We start from the raw sequence: 15,503 nt of genomic DNA on the forward strand, positions 1-15,503 counted from the left end.
GGTAGCAGTAATGTACTTTTGTAGATCTGTCTTACAAAATATATGCAGTTTCCATAGACTGATGTGTAGAAAGAGAATACATCAAAATATAGAGCCACTCTGAAAATGCAGCTAATGTTTCTTTATGGGTTGTTAAATATATCATATTGTTCTGTCCATACTAGGAAAATGACCTATAAGATGACAAAAGTAAATCTTTGTCCTTCTCCCTTTGTTGCCTTTGAAATTGTTCTGGCAATTTAAAAAGGATATAATAGCTTTAAGCAAGGCTATGAAAAATCACCTCAATGTTCTGAAAGTTTCGAGGTGCAAAATTTTTTTCAGATTTTTCTGTTCTACAGTAACAGATAAACTATTTTGATACACTTTTTTATCATTTTTATTATTATTATTGAAAAAAAACTTTCTGTCTTTTGTGGTAAGCTGTATTATTTTCAGAGCCAGTGGATTACTCACGTTCGAAGACAAGTTAGGTAATGACAACTCTAGCCACACCGGGACATACAGAATGACCTGGCTCTTGGCTCAGTCTTAAGGCATGTTGTGAGAAAGATATTTAAAATATAAATCCTTTCAGGAATGTCACTCTTCTTGCCCAAAGGACATACAGATATTTGGGGAAGGATAAGCACGGATGAAATGCTGGATCTCAGAGGAGCACGTTGTAGTATCAAGGTGGGACTGTGCTAGCAGCTGACATTTCTACAGCTCATTCATCTATGCTTGAAATACACATGATAAAAAACAGGACTGCTTTTCATTTTAAGAAGGAATACCTATTATCAGAAATGCCTCTAAGGGTGTTAAAACTGGCTACAAGGCTCACATATCTCGAAGAATTTATTCAATTTCATTTCTAAAATGAAGGTTATAAATCAACCCCAAGCCCTTCCTGAAAAACAGTTATCCTCCAAGCTATTATGAGCATTTACAGAAGAATGATTCTTTTCTGTGTCAGATGTTATGAAAGGCAGCTCATACTTCAAATAATATGATTTATAAGTTGAGATTGTGAAGCTAAATTTAATAAAGCTCAGAGAAGATGCATGAGCCTCAAAAAAGCTTTTTAATATATATTTCTTGGAGTTGAGATGCTGCCCTTGTTTTATATTAGCTGGTTTGTATTCTTCTGTATGATGGGGTTACTGATGGATACCAGCAGAATTACCCACTACAGAAGGTTTGCCTTCTTGCATCTTCTCTTTCTCTCTATGAGAATTCAGCTGATGACAGATTGCTTACACATATCTCATTACTTTGTGCAGTTATCATACACAACTTAAAGGGCTTTCCAGTCTTCATGTTTGTTTCTTGAGTTTTCAACTTTTCTTTCTGATGGTGTAATTCCTCAAAGAAAGATGAAAGTGCTTGGTTAGTTCTTTTGGTTCAAGGAATTGTTGGGAGATTTACCACTCTATTAACTTTATTTTGAAGATCTTGACGATTAACTTTAGAAATCAGCTGTTCTGGTCAGGGAAGTCCCACCAACTCATGAAAATATTTTCATGAGCAGAATTTCCTTCAAATATGTTTTCAATATGGAGTTGGAATTTGAAATTTTTAACTGAAAGAAATAATATTTCATTTCAATTCATCCAAAAGAAAAAAAAATTGATGACACTGAAGCTCATCTCACAGAAAATGATACTTTGAAAAAAGAAAAAGAAACAGGTGTTTTGGTAATAAATTTCCTAATTTTTTCATTATGTATATCTCTTCCAGACAAAAGAACAGCAGGTCAGATCTAGGCTGCCTACTTAAGTCTGCTTTTTATGAGTGACCATTAGAAAACGGAGAAAACAAGGGAAGGGACAATGCAACCAAAATAAGTACCTAATTTCCCTTTCAAATCAATGGAGAAATGTAGATTTTCTGATGACTTTTGGAGTCTTAACCAGACTGGTTCAGCCAGTTAATTATTTTTCACTGACATTACAAGGGGCAAACAAGATAGATATATTTTTATATAACAATTTATATACTTAAATATATGCACTGAATATATATATTTCTATATAGAAATTTATTTAAATATATATATTGAGTATATATATTTATATATCTATTTCAATATCTTGGCACTATCATCATTACCAAGTCTTGGGAAACGGGAGAGGTGCCTGAGGACTGGAGGAAAGCAAATGTCACTCCAGTCTTCAAAAAGGGCAAGAAGGAGGACCCGGGTAACTATAGACCGGTCAGCCTCACCTCCATCCCTGGGAAAGTGATGGAACACCTTATCCTTGGTACCATCTTAAGGCATATCAAGGATAAGAAGGTTATGAGGGGCAGTCAACATGGCTTCACCAGGGGGAAATCATGTTTGACCAATCTCTTAGCCTTTTATGAGGAAATAACACGGTGGATGGATGATGGCAGAGCGGTGGATGTGGTCTACCTTGACTTCAGCAAAGCATTTGACACAGTCTCCCACAGCATCCTCACGGCTAAAATGAGGAAGTGTGGACTGGATGATCAGGTAGTGAGGTAGACTGCGAACTGGCTGAAGGAGAGAAGCCAGAGAGTTGTAGTCTATGGGGCTGAGTCTAGTTGGAGGCCTGTAACTAGTGGAGTGCCTCAAGGGTCAGTACTGGGACCGGTATTATTTAATATATTCATCAATGATTTAGATGAGGGAATTGAGTGTACTATCAGCAAGTTTGCTGATGACACTAAGCTGGGAGGAGTGGCTGATATGCCAGAAGGCTGTGCTGCCATCCAGCGAGACCTGGATACGCTGGAGAGTTGGGCAGGGAATAACTTGATGAAATATAACAAGGGAAAGTGTAGAGTCCTGCATCTGGGCAGGAACAACCCCAGGTTCCAGTATAGGTTGGGGAACGACCTGTTAGAGAGCAGTGTAGGGGAGAGGGACCTGGGGGTCCTAGTGGACAACAGGATGACCATGAGCCAACACTGTGCCCTTGTGGCTAAGAAGGCCAATGGCATCCTGGGGTGTATTAGAAGGGCGGTGGTTAGTAGGTCGAGAGAGGTCCTCCTTCCCCTCTACTCTGCCCTGGTGAGACCGCATCTGGAGTATTGTGTCCAGTTCTGGGCCCCTCAGTTCAAGAAGGACAGGGAGCTGCTGGAGAGAGTCCAGTGCAGGGCAACGAAGATGATTAAGGGAGTGGAGCATCTCCCTTATGAGGAAAGACTGAGGGAGCTGGGTCTCTATCGTTTGGAGAAGAGGAGACTGAGGGGTGACCTTATCAGTGTCTATAAATATATAAAGGGGGAGTGTCACGAGGACGGAGCCAGGCTCTACTCAGTGGCAAACAATGATAGGACAGGGGGTAATGGGTACAAACTGGAACACAAGAGGTTCCACTTAAACTTGAGAAGAAACTTCTTCTCAGTGAGGGTGACGGAACACTGGAACAGGCTGCCCAGGGAGGTTGTGGAGTCTCCTTCCCTGGAGACATTCAAAACCCGCCTGGACGCATTCCTGTGTAACATTATCTAGGTGTTCCTGCTCCGGCAGGGGGATTGGACTAGATGATCTTTCGAGGTCCCTTCCAATCTCTAACATACTGTGATACTGTGATACTGTGATCATGTTTTGTGGACCGGACAAGTAGTCAACTTTTCTGGAGAGCAGGAGACATTATGTCTAGGCTTCCTTTAGCATAGGCAGCCAGATACCAAGTTCTTCACAAGCTACATGACTATTGAACGACAAGCCCACAAGGTGTTTTATGCAAACACACTTTACTACAGTTCCTCATCCAAAGTCTGTTTTCAGCTTTTATCTAATGACAGCCTAATGTAAAAGGCACAATTAAACCATTTCGGAAAAGATGTTTTCCAAGACTCGCCTTAGTCCGACTCCTGCCTATAACTGGATTTCTGGTTTTGTCTAAGAGGGTTAGCTGGTTTTTAGTTAAGTGAACAGAGTCTCAGTGACCGGCTACTGATGTGGGGGCTTCAGCAGACTTCTCAGTGACAGATCAGTACTTACTGCTGAATATCCTTGGGAATTCAGTTGGGGACCCCAAATAAGTGGGGAAATGCCAATTAAATTTATTAGGCTGATGGGATTTGTGAGTTTTAATCACTGAAATCTTACCTTAGGCAGTATTTCAGAAAACTGATCTGTGCCCTTAGAGTGTGACGGTAGAGCTTAGATAGACAAACCAGTCCAAAACAGCCCAGGCAAAAGAATCCCAACATTTACACAAACTGCAGCTGTGCTATTGTCCATATACCATGACATAACCATTCCTTGTTAAATTAATATTCCACCTTGTGAAACAAGCTAGAATTAGTAGCCCATTTGTGCACTTACAATGCAGTTAAAAAAATGAACACAAAAAATTCTAACTCTGAAAAGTGAAACACAAATCTAGCTACAATCACTATAGAAGAAATACATCTTCAACTATTTCCTTCCGTTAGTATGCCAGGAATTGACTCATAAGAGGAAATCTCATGGGTTCCTGCTAATCATCTAAGGTAAGTTATAGCTTCAATGTAAATGTATTTTATGCAAATTATTATTGTGTTTAAACGGCAAGTAAAAAATAAATTAAACAAGCTGCTAATTTCACCAACAATCAATGAAATTTCTGTTATTTTAAGAGATTATTCTGGGAATACATAAAATATGCTTAAGGAATACTCCATTTGTACTCGCAATGTTTCTTTTTTTCATGACAGGAAATAAATAAAATGTAAGGTCAATTATTAAATAAATATAATTAATATGTTCAAGAGCTTTATAAGGCTTAGTGTTACTGTAACAGATGTGACCATTATTCAAGGGTCTCTTGTGACTTTTGTGGTTTGCCCTTGTAGCTCAGTAACAGAAGTAATTATTTGAAGACAATGTGTAGAACACCTTGAAATTCATGCAAAAGCTGAAATAGAGAATTCAGAAGTCTGGAACACTGCAAGCGCAGACACTCCAGAAATATATCAGAAGCTATTTTAAATTCATTTAGGCTTGTGCAAGGTTAATTATAGAAACATTTTATGAGCCTGGTACAAAGAATGAGTCATTTTTGGGTAGACTAGATTACTTTGGGGGAGGTTTGGGTTCAAGATTTTCATTTGCTGTACTAGCCCAGGTTGAGCCCACTCTGGAGTCAGGTTTGAATCATTAGACATTGGAATATGTAATGTTTGAGGGGAACACTTCAGGTGAAAATTCTAAGTGTCAATTAAATTATTTTTGCAAAATTTTCTTCAGTTTTAATTGTCTGTGTCCAAGTCCCTGAATCTCAGTAGAGTCTCATATATCCCAGGTTTCACTACACAGTTGCCCACCTTTAACAGGAAGTAGCACGCTGGCTACTTGGCAGGGAGCTGCTTGTGGCTCTTCTAGGAAGGGTTGCTGAAGAGCACTGGCCACACGACGTAGATCTGTGGGGCACTGTGACTCTGGAAGTATCCCAGGAGCAGTTTGGGAAAGGGATGACTCACATGGGACAGGTGTATGTGCCAGACAGAGTACAGGTGTCTGGAACCTTGGAAAATATACTGGGAACTTTTTGGTTTACAGTCACAATATTTATATGTTTTTCTTTAAACCTCCAACAGGATATTAAGTTAGCTCAAATACGATCATTCATGTAAAGTGGAGACCACTTCAGACATACATATATGATTAGGTCTTTTTTGAATGAATTTTGGAATCAAATCCTTTGCTGTCTTCACTTAAGCCAGAATATAATTTGGCTTTTAATTCACAAAATGTGCTAAGATGACAATGAGAAATTTTTCACCTGTACAGGTCAAGACTGAGCTAGAGGATGGGAAAAGACTGTATGTTAGGCATTGACAGCTAAACCTCGCAAAACAGAAGGTCTGTTTGCACTGTGACCATCTGCAGCTAATCACGCTATTCATGAACGGAACAATTTTCATACCATAATGGTTTATGTCCCCATTTCTTTTTAATTATATAGGTCATTTATAGATAAGGGAGGAAAAGTCTGCATCCCATTACTACTATCAGCATGTAAAAGCCAGCAAATATTTTAAGTTTGTGATGTAGCTGAAGCTAGTCTTTACTTGATCAACATTTTCTCACACTCATCTGTGACCAAGGCATTCAGTGGCTAGCACAGGGAAGATAAGAGAAATTTCAAGGGACAAAAGGATGTTTTTCTGCTGTCCAATGTCAGCTGTGTTTAAAGAGTAAATGCATTCTGAATTTTCTCTGAAGCAACTAAAAAAAAAAAAATAATAGAATTGTTGGGTTTGATATTCCACAGCCTTATAACAGATGTTTTGTCCAGGTATTGTCAAAAAGAAAATGATGAAGCTGTAAAGAAGAGCACATTTCCGCACACTGCTGTAACAATCTGGAGAGAAACCAAACCCAAAATGAAAATGTGAGTGTGATGTTTAAATATTCCAATGCGAAAGGATGCCTTTAAAATATTCATAAAAAACAAAGCCCTCTGCAAAACCTAAATACTAAATATTTTTCATACTTTTCTGCTTTCCAGCATTCCATAACCTGAACTGATTCATCAAAAAGGAGAAAACAGAAGACCCTTGATAGAATTTTAAAGATTTGCTTACCATAGATTGACTAGGAAGGGATGTTCCAGGCCTTGCATTATCTGTAGCTCCCGAAAAACATTTCTAACTTCATCTCTCTCAATGCACTTCTGTTTATTCATATATTTCATGGCATACATTTTCTTGGTGTCTCTCTTCTGTACAATGCACACCTAATCGACAGCAAAGTAAAAGAAAAAGTTTGACACCTACAGAAAAGAAACTCACCTGTGATTTGGAAAAAAAATGAGCCTTTTATGATATTTCAGTATCTCAGATATGGATGCTGCAACCTGGTAACACCTTCAAAAAGTCCACATCACAGTTATGCAGGTTTTTTTTGTAATAGATTGTAATTAATAAATTAACAAAACACATCAGCCCTGCATATGAAGAAATGGGGACCCAGAAAAGTGGCATAACTTTCAGAAGTTACATGGTAAACCTGGGAGGAATACACTCCAATTGCTGGAGTCACAGGCTACTTCCTTAGTCACAGAAATTTTTGCATCCTGACTGAAAAAATTGTAGAAGCATAGAAAGATAGAATGGTTAGATTTTAGATCATCTAGTTTCAACCCTTCTGCCATTGGCAGGGACACCTTCCACTAGACTGGGTTGCTCAATAGTCCTCATACTCATAAATCAATGCACATATCTTGATTACTGCAGCATAAACATAGCCTGTATTCAGAAGACTCAATATTTCATCTAAATATTAGAATTAAGCTCCCTTAAATATTGTCGGGGGAAAAAAATCAACAAAAAACTATTGAAGAGAGATTCATCGCAATGTTTTTGAAGTCACAAGAGACCATTACAATGATTAAGTCTCTGGCAGTAAATTTCTTTGCTTGAACTTTGTTTTTCTTGTTGACAAAAGTCAAATAATGTTGTAAATGCAGGAAGAAAATCTTAGTCAAGAAAACTCCCATGTAAGGCCTGTATTGTTTTTTGTCATAGTAGTTTACCTTGTGAATGATGCTGGAGAGTGTCACCAGCACCACATCCAAGAATCATGAGTTTAAACATGATTTCTGGCAACACAGAAATATAAGACTCTTCTGTGTCTCATCCCCCAAGCTGGTGTAAATCTCATCTTCATAAGAGCCCTAGACATAAAGCAAAACTGTAACCTCAATCGACTTTTGCTCTGAAGGTTTTTCCTCTTAACTGATCAGCACTTTTTGAAGCAACACCCCTAGTGTGTCTTCACAGCCAAGAGAATATTAGTTGGTGATATTATTTTGGTGCTACATTTATATTACAGCCACAGGCTTCGATCAGAATTTTTCGTCAAGATCTACACAGACTGTATACTGGAAGTGTCTGGTTTAGATATCACAGCTCTGTAGTTTCTAAATTCAAGGATACTCTGGATTCCCTTGCTGTGGCAGTATTACTTTGTGTGTATATTTATGTACATACACACATGCACACACTCACACTCCCATACTATACACACATAAAATTTTAGTATACATACATTATGTATGGCTCAGAGATCAGATTACAACAGTGACAACCAAAAAGAAATCCTTCTGTTTTGAGTTGTATTTTAAGGAACTTGCATGTTCAAAATTCAGAAATTGTCTGGAGAAACCAAGACAACTTCCCACAGCTGAACCTCTGACTTTAACAAGGTGTCATCTGGATTCTGGACATGGTGGTGAATGACCAGTGCCAGGGTAAGTACCCTAGAGAGACCTACTGTGTGATCACTTATTTCTTAAACTCAGAGGAAAGGTTCCAGGAATGTGCCATCAGCATATTTTACTTCCACCACCTTTTTCCAGTCCCTGAAAGAGGAGCTGGGCCAGTGAAACCAAACCACATTTGTTTCTCTGCAACTCTATTTCCATGAAGTGTGTCCTTGAGCTCAAATCTACTCCAAAGAGTTAATGACGTACTTTTAACCTATAATGATAAGGTGTGATTAAGCAGAGTTTCTAATTACCTTTCCTAATATCAGGGGACGTTCTACTAATTAGATAAAACATGGATGGTAATGTTTTGTCTTGAGCCCATCATTGTTGCACAATGGAAAATACCAGAGTTTTGTTTCATTTTCCTCCTTAGGCTCCTATGGAATCCCTGGATATTGATGGTGTCCAAGATACTTAAGATTCACACTTATATGAAAAGAGCTCAGGCCATGGAACAATGGGGAATTGGAGCTAGCCTTTTGGTGGAAGGCAACAGGTAGGATTAAAGTGGGGTTAAAGGTAGCAGGGGGGGTTAACTGAAATGGAGGAAAGGAAATGAATAAGATTTTACAAGTTCTTCGAAAGAAGCAGAATTTGCAGGGGCAGTTCCTGACATCCTGTCTGAGACTACATGGACACTCTAATTTAGTGAATCACATTATAAAGTACAATGGTTTGGATTTTAGCTCAGAACCTAGGTCCATAATTTCATTCACTTATATTTGCAGCATGATTTTCATATGAAACTTGGCCAAGACTGAAGTGTTTGCAGAAGTCTCTTATTCCATTACATAAAAAGCCCCCCTATTGAATTGTTGACTAGTGAGACTTCTGAGAGAAGGGGGTTTTACTCAGCTGGGAGTTACAGGTTTGACCGATATGGCAAATTAAGATCATATACAGCATCTAAATATGTGATGTAAATAGGTTTTGAAACACTGCTCTGACTCCAGAAGGCACTCAGTTCTCTTACCTACCAGTCAAGTCAAGGGTATTCAGCACAGCTGAAAGAGACCTTCTGTTGTTAGTAGAAGCTTACCTAGCATAGAGCTTTAAAGCAGAATGATAGTAAACATTTGCTAGTAATGTGTACATATGCACATCTTTTAACATGGTTTCAGAAACAATAGGATTTTAATGAATATACTAAAGCTACTTCCTACTAAAAATCAAGAAATATAAGCTTCAACCACATTGATGTTATTGTGCAAAACACCTGACATTGCTATGACACCACTGAATCATAATGGAGATCCTCCCTGGCAGTTCTACCTGCTGGCTGTCACCCCTTCTGAGCAGGATGTCAGTGGGCTGAAACTTTTCCACTACTGTAGGAAAAGCCCTTGAGTTCTCCTCACATGTGCAGTCTTAGTGGAAAGTGTTTAAATTGGTTGTCTTTTGGTTTTGGTTTAAATCCTTTCCAAAGAAGTCATTTTAAAACAGGGACAAACAGGTGCTCTGGCACCTCAACAAATGAATTCTGTGATGATTCATTATTGTGGAAGTCTGTGCAGAACTTCCTTATTTATACGTATCAGTGAGGAAGCCTGTCATGCTCACATTACTAAAGCAGTTTCAATTTTTCTGAGAATATCATCTACCAAAGCCCAGACAGTGCTCTGCTCAAACTGGTACCACTGCTTCAACAGTCTCTGTAGGTGATGCTTCAGCCAAATAGGTGTCACAAACTCAACAGCTATCCAGCTTCACGGTCAGCAGGGAGGTACAGGCACATCCACCTCCACGTATTCAAAGGTCTAAATAGGTCCAAGGGACCATCTCTAGAGGCGCTGTTTCTCCTAAAGAGACTGTAGATGACTAGCTTGGACGTAGGCATCCCTGTTGTAGATATTTAAAGGTAGGCATATGCATCCTCATTAATTTTCTTTGTAGTTATATGGTGCTTATTTTTAAAAGCCTCCTGTGAAAATATTTCATTTTTAAAGAGGGTTTTCTAATATATAAGCTGTTATCATAGTTTGTATTTTTTTTTTTTTTTTTGGTATCTGGGAGAAGACAACTACTTACCTTTCAAAACTATCACGTTGAAAGAAATTTGACCAGAACGTGACTTGGAGCCCCAGGGGAAAAAAAGCAACAGACTATGACTGCAGTGCTAAACTTCACTTTTCAGGACCAATATATACAATGGTCCACTTCTAAGCTACTTTCTTAGATTACTTCTGATTTCACATGCCAAAAAATAGAGCACCTACAGATCAAGCCTGATCAGCAGAATTTGCTACTGGTTTGCTGCAGAAAGCTGCATAATGATGCGTTGGCTGAGCAGTCAAGGGTAGATCTGGGGGAGCTCTTCCTAGAGAAAAGATGGCGAAGGCTGAAAAATTTGACTTACTGAAAACACAGATTTCTCCTGTTTGCCACTAACTTCTAGCTGCCTTGTGCTTGGTCTAGAATGCACAGCAGGGAGCAGGCGCATAGTCTGAATAAAGCCATTTTGGCCTGTTTGGTACATGAGTACTTAGACTTCTCAAACTACCCCATGATATGGTTTCATGACAGGGCATAAAAAACAAGAGATGTGAAACTGCATTCAGAGAAAGCTTCTCTGTGCAAGGCTGCTGTGAGAGCTGGCAGCTGGAACGCACTTCATTCTTACTCCTGTATCACAGTAGCATGCAACTTAGGTCAGTAGATCAGATGAGGCAGTTATAGCTGTGGCACTGCATGGGCAGAAGTCACTCACCTAGATGTAGGGTACAACGAGACAGAAATCAGCTATATGTTTCACAGTCAATGTGGGAACTGACAAATATGCTATGAAGCATGTGCCTGAAATACTGCTACCTTGACTGTTCTTACCCACATACTCTGAAAAATTAATGCTCTTAGTCTCAGCCTACAAGTAGAATCGGAAAGATTTACACAAAGAGGCTGGAGAATGGATGCCATAAATTTGGCTTTACACTGCCAGGGAATTTACTTGAAATAGGGGAATTTATTCCCAGATTCCCCCGAGCAAACTACGACAGCTGGAGCAGGGGCCAAGCATCTGCTTAGTAACCTTTCATATTAACTCAAGCTAAAAGAATTCGTGGTTATACTGTCAAACAATATTAATATTCTGCAGTTGTGTGTTATGTTGCTTTTAGGATAGCAGCGTATTTTTTCTCAAATACTTTGCATATTATTTAGTAAGGTACCCTCAATCAGTGCAAGATTCTGGGCCCCCATCTGTTCCACACCAGTGCAATTTCAATTGCTTCAACAGAGGATGTCATGGTTTTATACAACCAAATTAATCAGACCTAAGTCCTATGTATCAGCATCTTAGACAAATAGCAGAAAAAGTTTGTACATAGGAATCACAATTTGAATTTAATTTAAGGTCAGATTGTTCAGCGTAGCTGTTCCCATGCACAGAGAACTTCAAGAAAATTGGTACTACAATATCGCTGAAAACTAGTTGCTGCACCTGAATACAAATTATTTTTCAGCAATAAGCCTGCAACTATATGGTTACTGTTGCAGTAAAGAACAATGATAATGCCTGTATTTCATTCCTAGTCAGTTTTGCACTCATTGAATGACCTTTAAATACAAACTTTTTTGCAATATTTTGTTTGATAAGAATGGTGGCTCTACATAGAATAACACTGAAAAAATTAGCCAGATGAAACATGAAAGAGCACTTTTATGTTGTCACATCATAAAGAAGTAGCTACTTAGACCAGTGTTCAGCATTTTTTGATTGTGTATTTTAAATTGTATAATTCTGAATTGACTTAGAAGGCAAATATTTAATATATGAATAAAATCTGTTTGGACAAAACTTCTGACCTGGCCCACTTTAAATGTAGGTGGAAATACAAAGTTCTGGACAGTGCCAAGCATAAATAGCTTAAAGGTGTTCAACAAAACTAAAAATAAACAAAATATTTCCTGTTAAATGTGAGGACACCAAAGCAGAAGCAAAGAGCTGCCTTCACCTACCTAGCAAAGGAAGGTCACTGAAGCCAGCAAGGCTGCTTGTAGAGTAGGGCCACATACCTCACTTGGGTGCCACTGTCATCATTGCCGCAGCTCACAGGTCTGTACCAGTATCCATATGCACATATATGTACACTGCCTATATATACATGGGCCCAGGAGTGGGGCCAAGTTCTCAGTGAGTGGTGACACACCATTCTACCACAGCTTACATGTCACTTGGCTTGAACAAAAGAACCACTGACTTAGAAGCTGTGTAATGGCTTGAATGGTCCTATGCAGGCTCAGAGCTCACCTTCTTTATTTGCTATTGGCCCCTTATTGGGGTGCAAGCTAAGCTCTCAAAGAACACCTTTGAAGTGAGCCTGGTTGTTTCCAGAAAAAAAACAGCATGTTTCTCTTGTCTCACACCCATTTCCTGCCCTCCTCACAACTGCTGTGACGTATCTTCACTTTTGCTGGGGAAGGTGCTACAGTGCATAGAAGACCACACCTGCTCTTAACATGTCCCTAACAAACAGCATGTACTAAGGCAGCAGCTTAAAACAAGCCGCCACTTCTCAGAAAGACAAGCTCTTCAGATGCAAAGCATTTGAAACCAAATGACCTGGGAATTCCTGTAACGGCTAACATTGCTACTGTGAATTGAGAATGCCAAAGGAAAAGGCAGGGAGCTGCTTTCTGAAGCTATCTGGGAGGGACAGAGAGTAGCTGATGAAACAGTCGGCCCCAGTGGAGAAGGTGAGGTGCAGAGGTTCAACTTGAACCCTGTGCACAAGAGCAGGCTGAGCTGCATAAAGTCTCTACCATATCAGATACCTCCTGCAGCAATATCCTGAAGAGGCCTAAGGTTGCTGTAGCAACCAAAGTAATTTAAGAAATATTGAGAGATATTGTAGCAACAGCAATAAAATAAAAAAGTAGTGCATGTCTTAAAACATCCTACTGTCTCAGAAAACAGAAAAGGCCACAGAGCAGCCATAAAGGAAGAAGTCAGTTTAAGGCAGGCACGATGCTGAACACCGTGTTATATGTTTCAGGGTGTTAGAGCACAAGAGGCTTCAAACAGTAAACAGCTAGTCAATAGAGATTAGAGGTCTTGCATCATCTGTTGATGTTTTCTGCTGCCAGGTACTTCCAGAAGGACAGTAATAGGAAGTTGCCAGCAACGAGGCTTCTAAATGAACGATAAAGGCAAGGCTGACTCACAGAGAAAGACACTTGAAATGGTGACTGATTTACCAAGTTGTGCTTTTGGCTATGGTGTAACAGGTCATTTTAAAATGGGTTTCTTTCTTTTGCTGTCTGTGGAAGGAAAAACAAGGTGATTTGTCAGATGTTTGCATTCGTTTGGGAAAAATAAGCCTGTTACACCAAGGACTCTTCAGTTGCACTAGACAGCTGCAAAATATGGATTTTAGATTAGAGGGGACTTATGCATGAGTCCTTTCTTGCATTAAACATGTTCTCTCTGTGCAACTCTATTCCCACTCATATGTATACCCAGAGAAGGCTCAAAAGAACATTGTAGCCACAGGAACCTGTAAGGAAATCAGATGTTTCTAGACACATAGAAACATTCAGCAGTTTCCTAAATGCCGTGGAGAAGAGCTGATCAAATATCAACCAATAAGCCTTCAAATAAAGGCTTGTTTTATTTTCCTGCATAGTATGGAAGGGGGAAGGTTCGTTTGAAAGAACAGGGACAGTAGGGGATGTGGATCTTCTGAATGTGGAAGCTCTCAAGAAAAAGAGGGGTGCAGGTGATCTTTGAGATGATAGAATGATTTGGATATATCATTAACTACTTATCTTGTACCTTGTGCACCTGGACCCCTATTTAGTTTGCCATGATATTCCATCACTGTATTGTGATATTAAACAATCATAGATTTCCATCTGCCCTGATTTTTAAGGGGTTCTTTAATAACATTTTGCACTAGCAGTATATTCTCCTATTGACTTCAAAGGTTTTTCTTGGAAACTACTGAACTGAATAAGGACAGTGCCATGAAGAGCCATGCTGCTCTGCAAGAAGTATTTCCTGGCTCTGTAAAATGAAAGTAATTTGTCTGCATGGAAAGCCAAGAGACAGCAGAATCCTGTTCGTGTTCTTAATGCAAAACTGCAGAAGTAGCTCACCAGCACTCAGCTGGCATATAATCAAGAATCACTGAAATCAAGATCTAGGTAGCTATTGCTTAATCAATTATTGATGCTATATTTCACCTTCAAATGTATTCCTGCAAAAAATGGTTTCTAATGTTTTTATAATATGATTTTCCCTGACTACACGGGCTTGTATTTACCCAAATTAAAATTTAAAACCTTATTATCGTCTTTTATTATAGGAAAGACAGGTCGTCTACTCATGTGTAAACAAACCATTAATCTTCTCTGTTTCAGCAAAAGCCTGTTGAATTGAATAAACATTTACTCAATGATCATAATTACAGTGTATGTCAGTTTATACAGTCCCGAGTGTATTGAATCTATGTAAAGTGCCTTTAAAATGCTGCAATTATTTTAAAGACACAAACAAGTCCAGAGATTTAAGAACAAGATAAATTTTCTAAAAAAAAAGTAGCTTGTTCCTACTTTTTTGTTTAGATTTGGTTTGGGGGACTGATTTCTAAATCCTGGTAATCTCCACTGAGGAGACTGAATTATTACAATCATTTTTACTCAATTAAAGTTAGTGAATGTATTGTAATAGAAATAATTTGATAAATAGTCATAGTCAGTTCATATGGATGATCTTTAAGAAGCAAAAGACTACAAAATCTATGTTCATTTACCCCAGTCAGTCACACCAGAAATACACAAAGGAATTCTTTACTAGACTTTTAACTTCTAAATATAAATTGATTCTTACCTTTCCAAAACTCCCTTTCCCAATAGCCCGCAATATTTGAAAGTGGTCAAAGTTAACTGCAAAATAAAGGAGAGAAGAAAAGGAAAATAGTTTGTAGAATGCTAAATCAGAATCAGAAATCAGATAAGAAAGGAAACGTCAGTTTTTCCAACCAATGTAATTTTGCCATGTGGTATTTACTTTTTCTCTGAAAACACTAAATGTATTTAATAGCTAGCAAAAGAAGGTTTGCTTTAAAATATGCTCCATTCATTTTATTCATTAACTCATCTTGGCCCAATGCCTCCAGTGCCCAGTATCTCAAAAAAAAAATATGTCTGTCCTAGCCAAGAAGCCACATTAGCATTATGCAGCCATGAACAAAGCCTGCTCAGCATTTTCTAGAAAGATTAAGATCTATTAAAAGGATACTGAATAATTCAGGTAAGTAATATAGTCTGTTTACAGATACGTAGCAATGTAAG

General features: G+C 38.6%; 1 protein-coding gene across 1 annotated transcript in view; it reads right to left on the minus strand.

The window, feature by feature from the left end:
* STK32B (serine/threonine kinase 32B) overlaps positions 1-15,503 on the minus strand; it is a 164,938-nt gene that overhangs the window by 123,080 nt on the left and 26,355 nt on the right. The window contains exons 2-3 of the mRNA XM_057426764.1: positions 15,040-15,095; positions 6,529-6,680 (exon numbers count right to left, since the gene is read on the minus strand). Coding sequence (XP_057282747.1) covers positions 6,529-6,680; positions 15,040-15,095 — 208 coding nt within the window. The remainder of the gene's footprint in view (positions 1-6,528; positions 6,681-15,039; positions 15,096-15,503) is intronic.

This window comes from Pezoporus wallicus, unplaced genomic scaffold, assembly GCF_028554395.1.
Source record: "Pezoporus wallicus isolate ANWC-B61680 ecotype Strahan unplaced genomic scaffold, APGP_CSIRO_Pwel_v1 scaffold_13239, whole genome shotgun sequence".
Taxonomy (NCBI): domain Eukaryota; kingdom Metazoa; phylum Chordata; class Aves; order Psittaciformes; family Psittacidae; genus Pezoporus; species Pezoporus wallicus.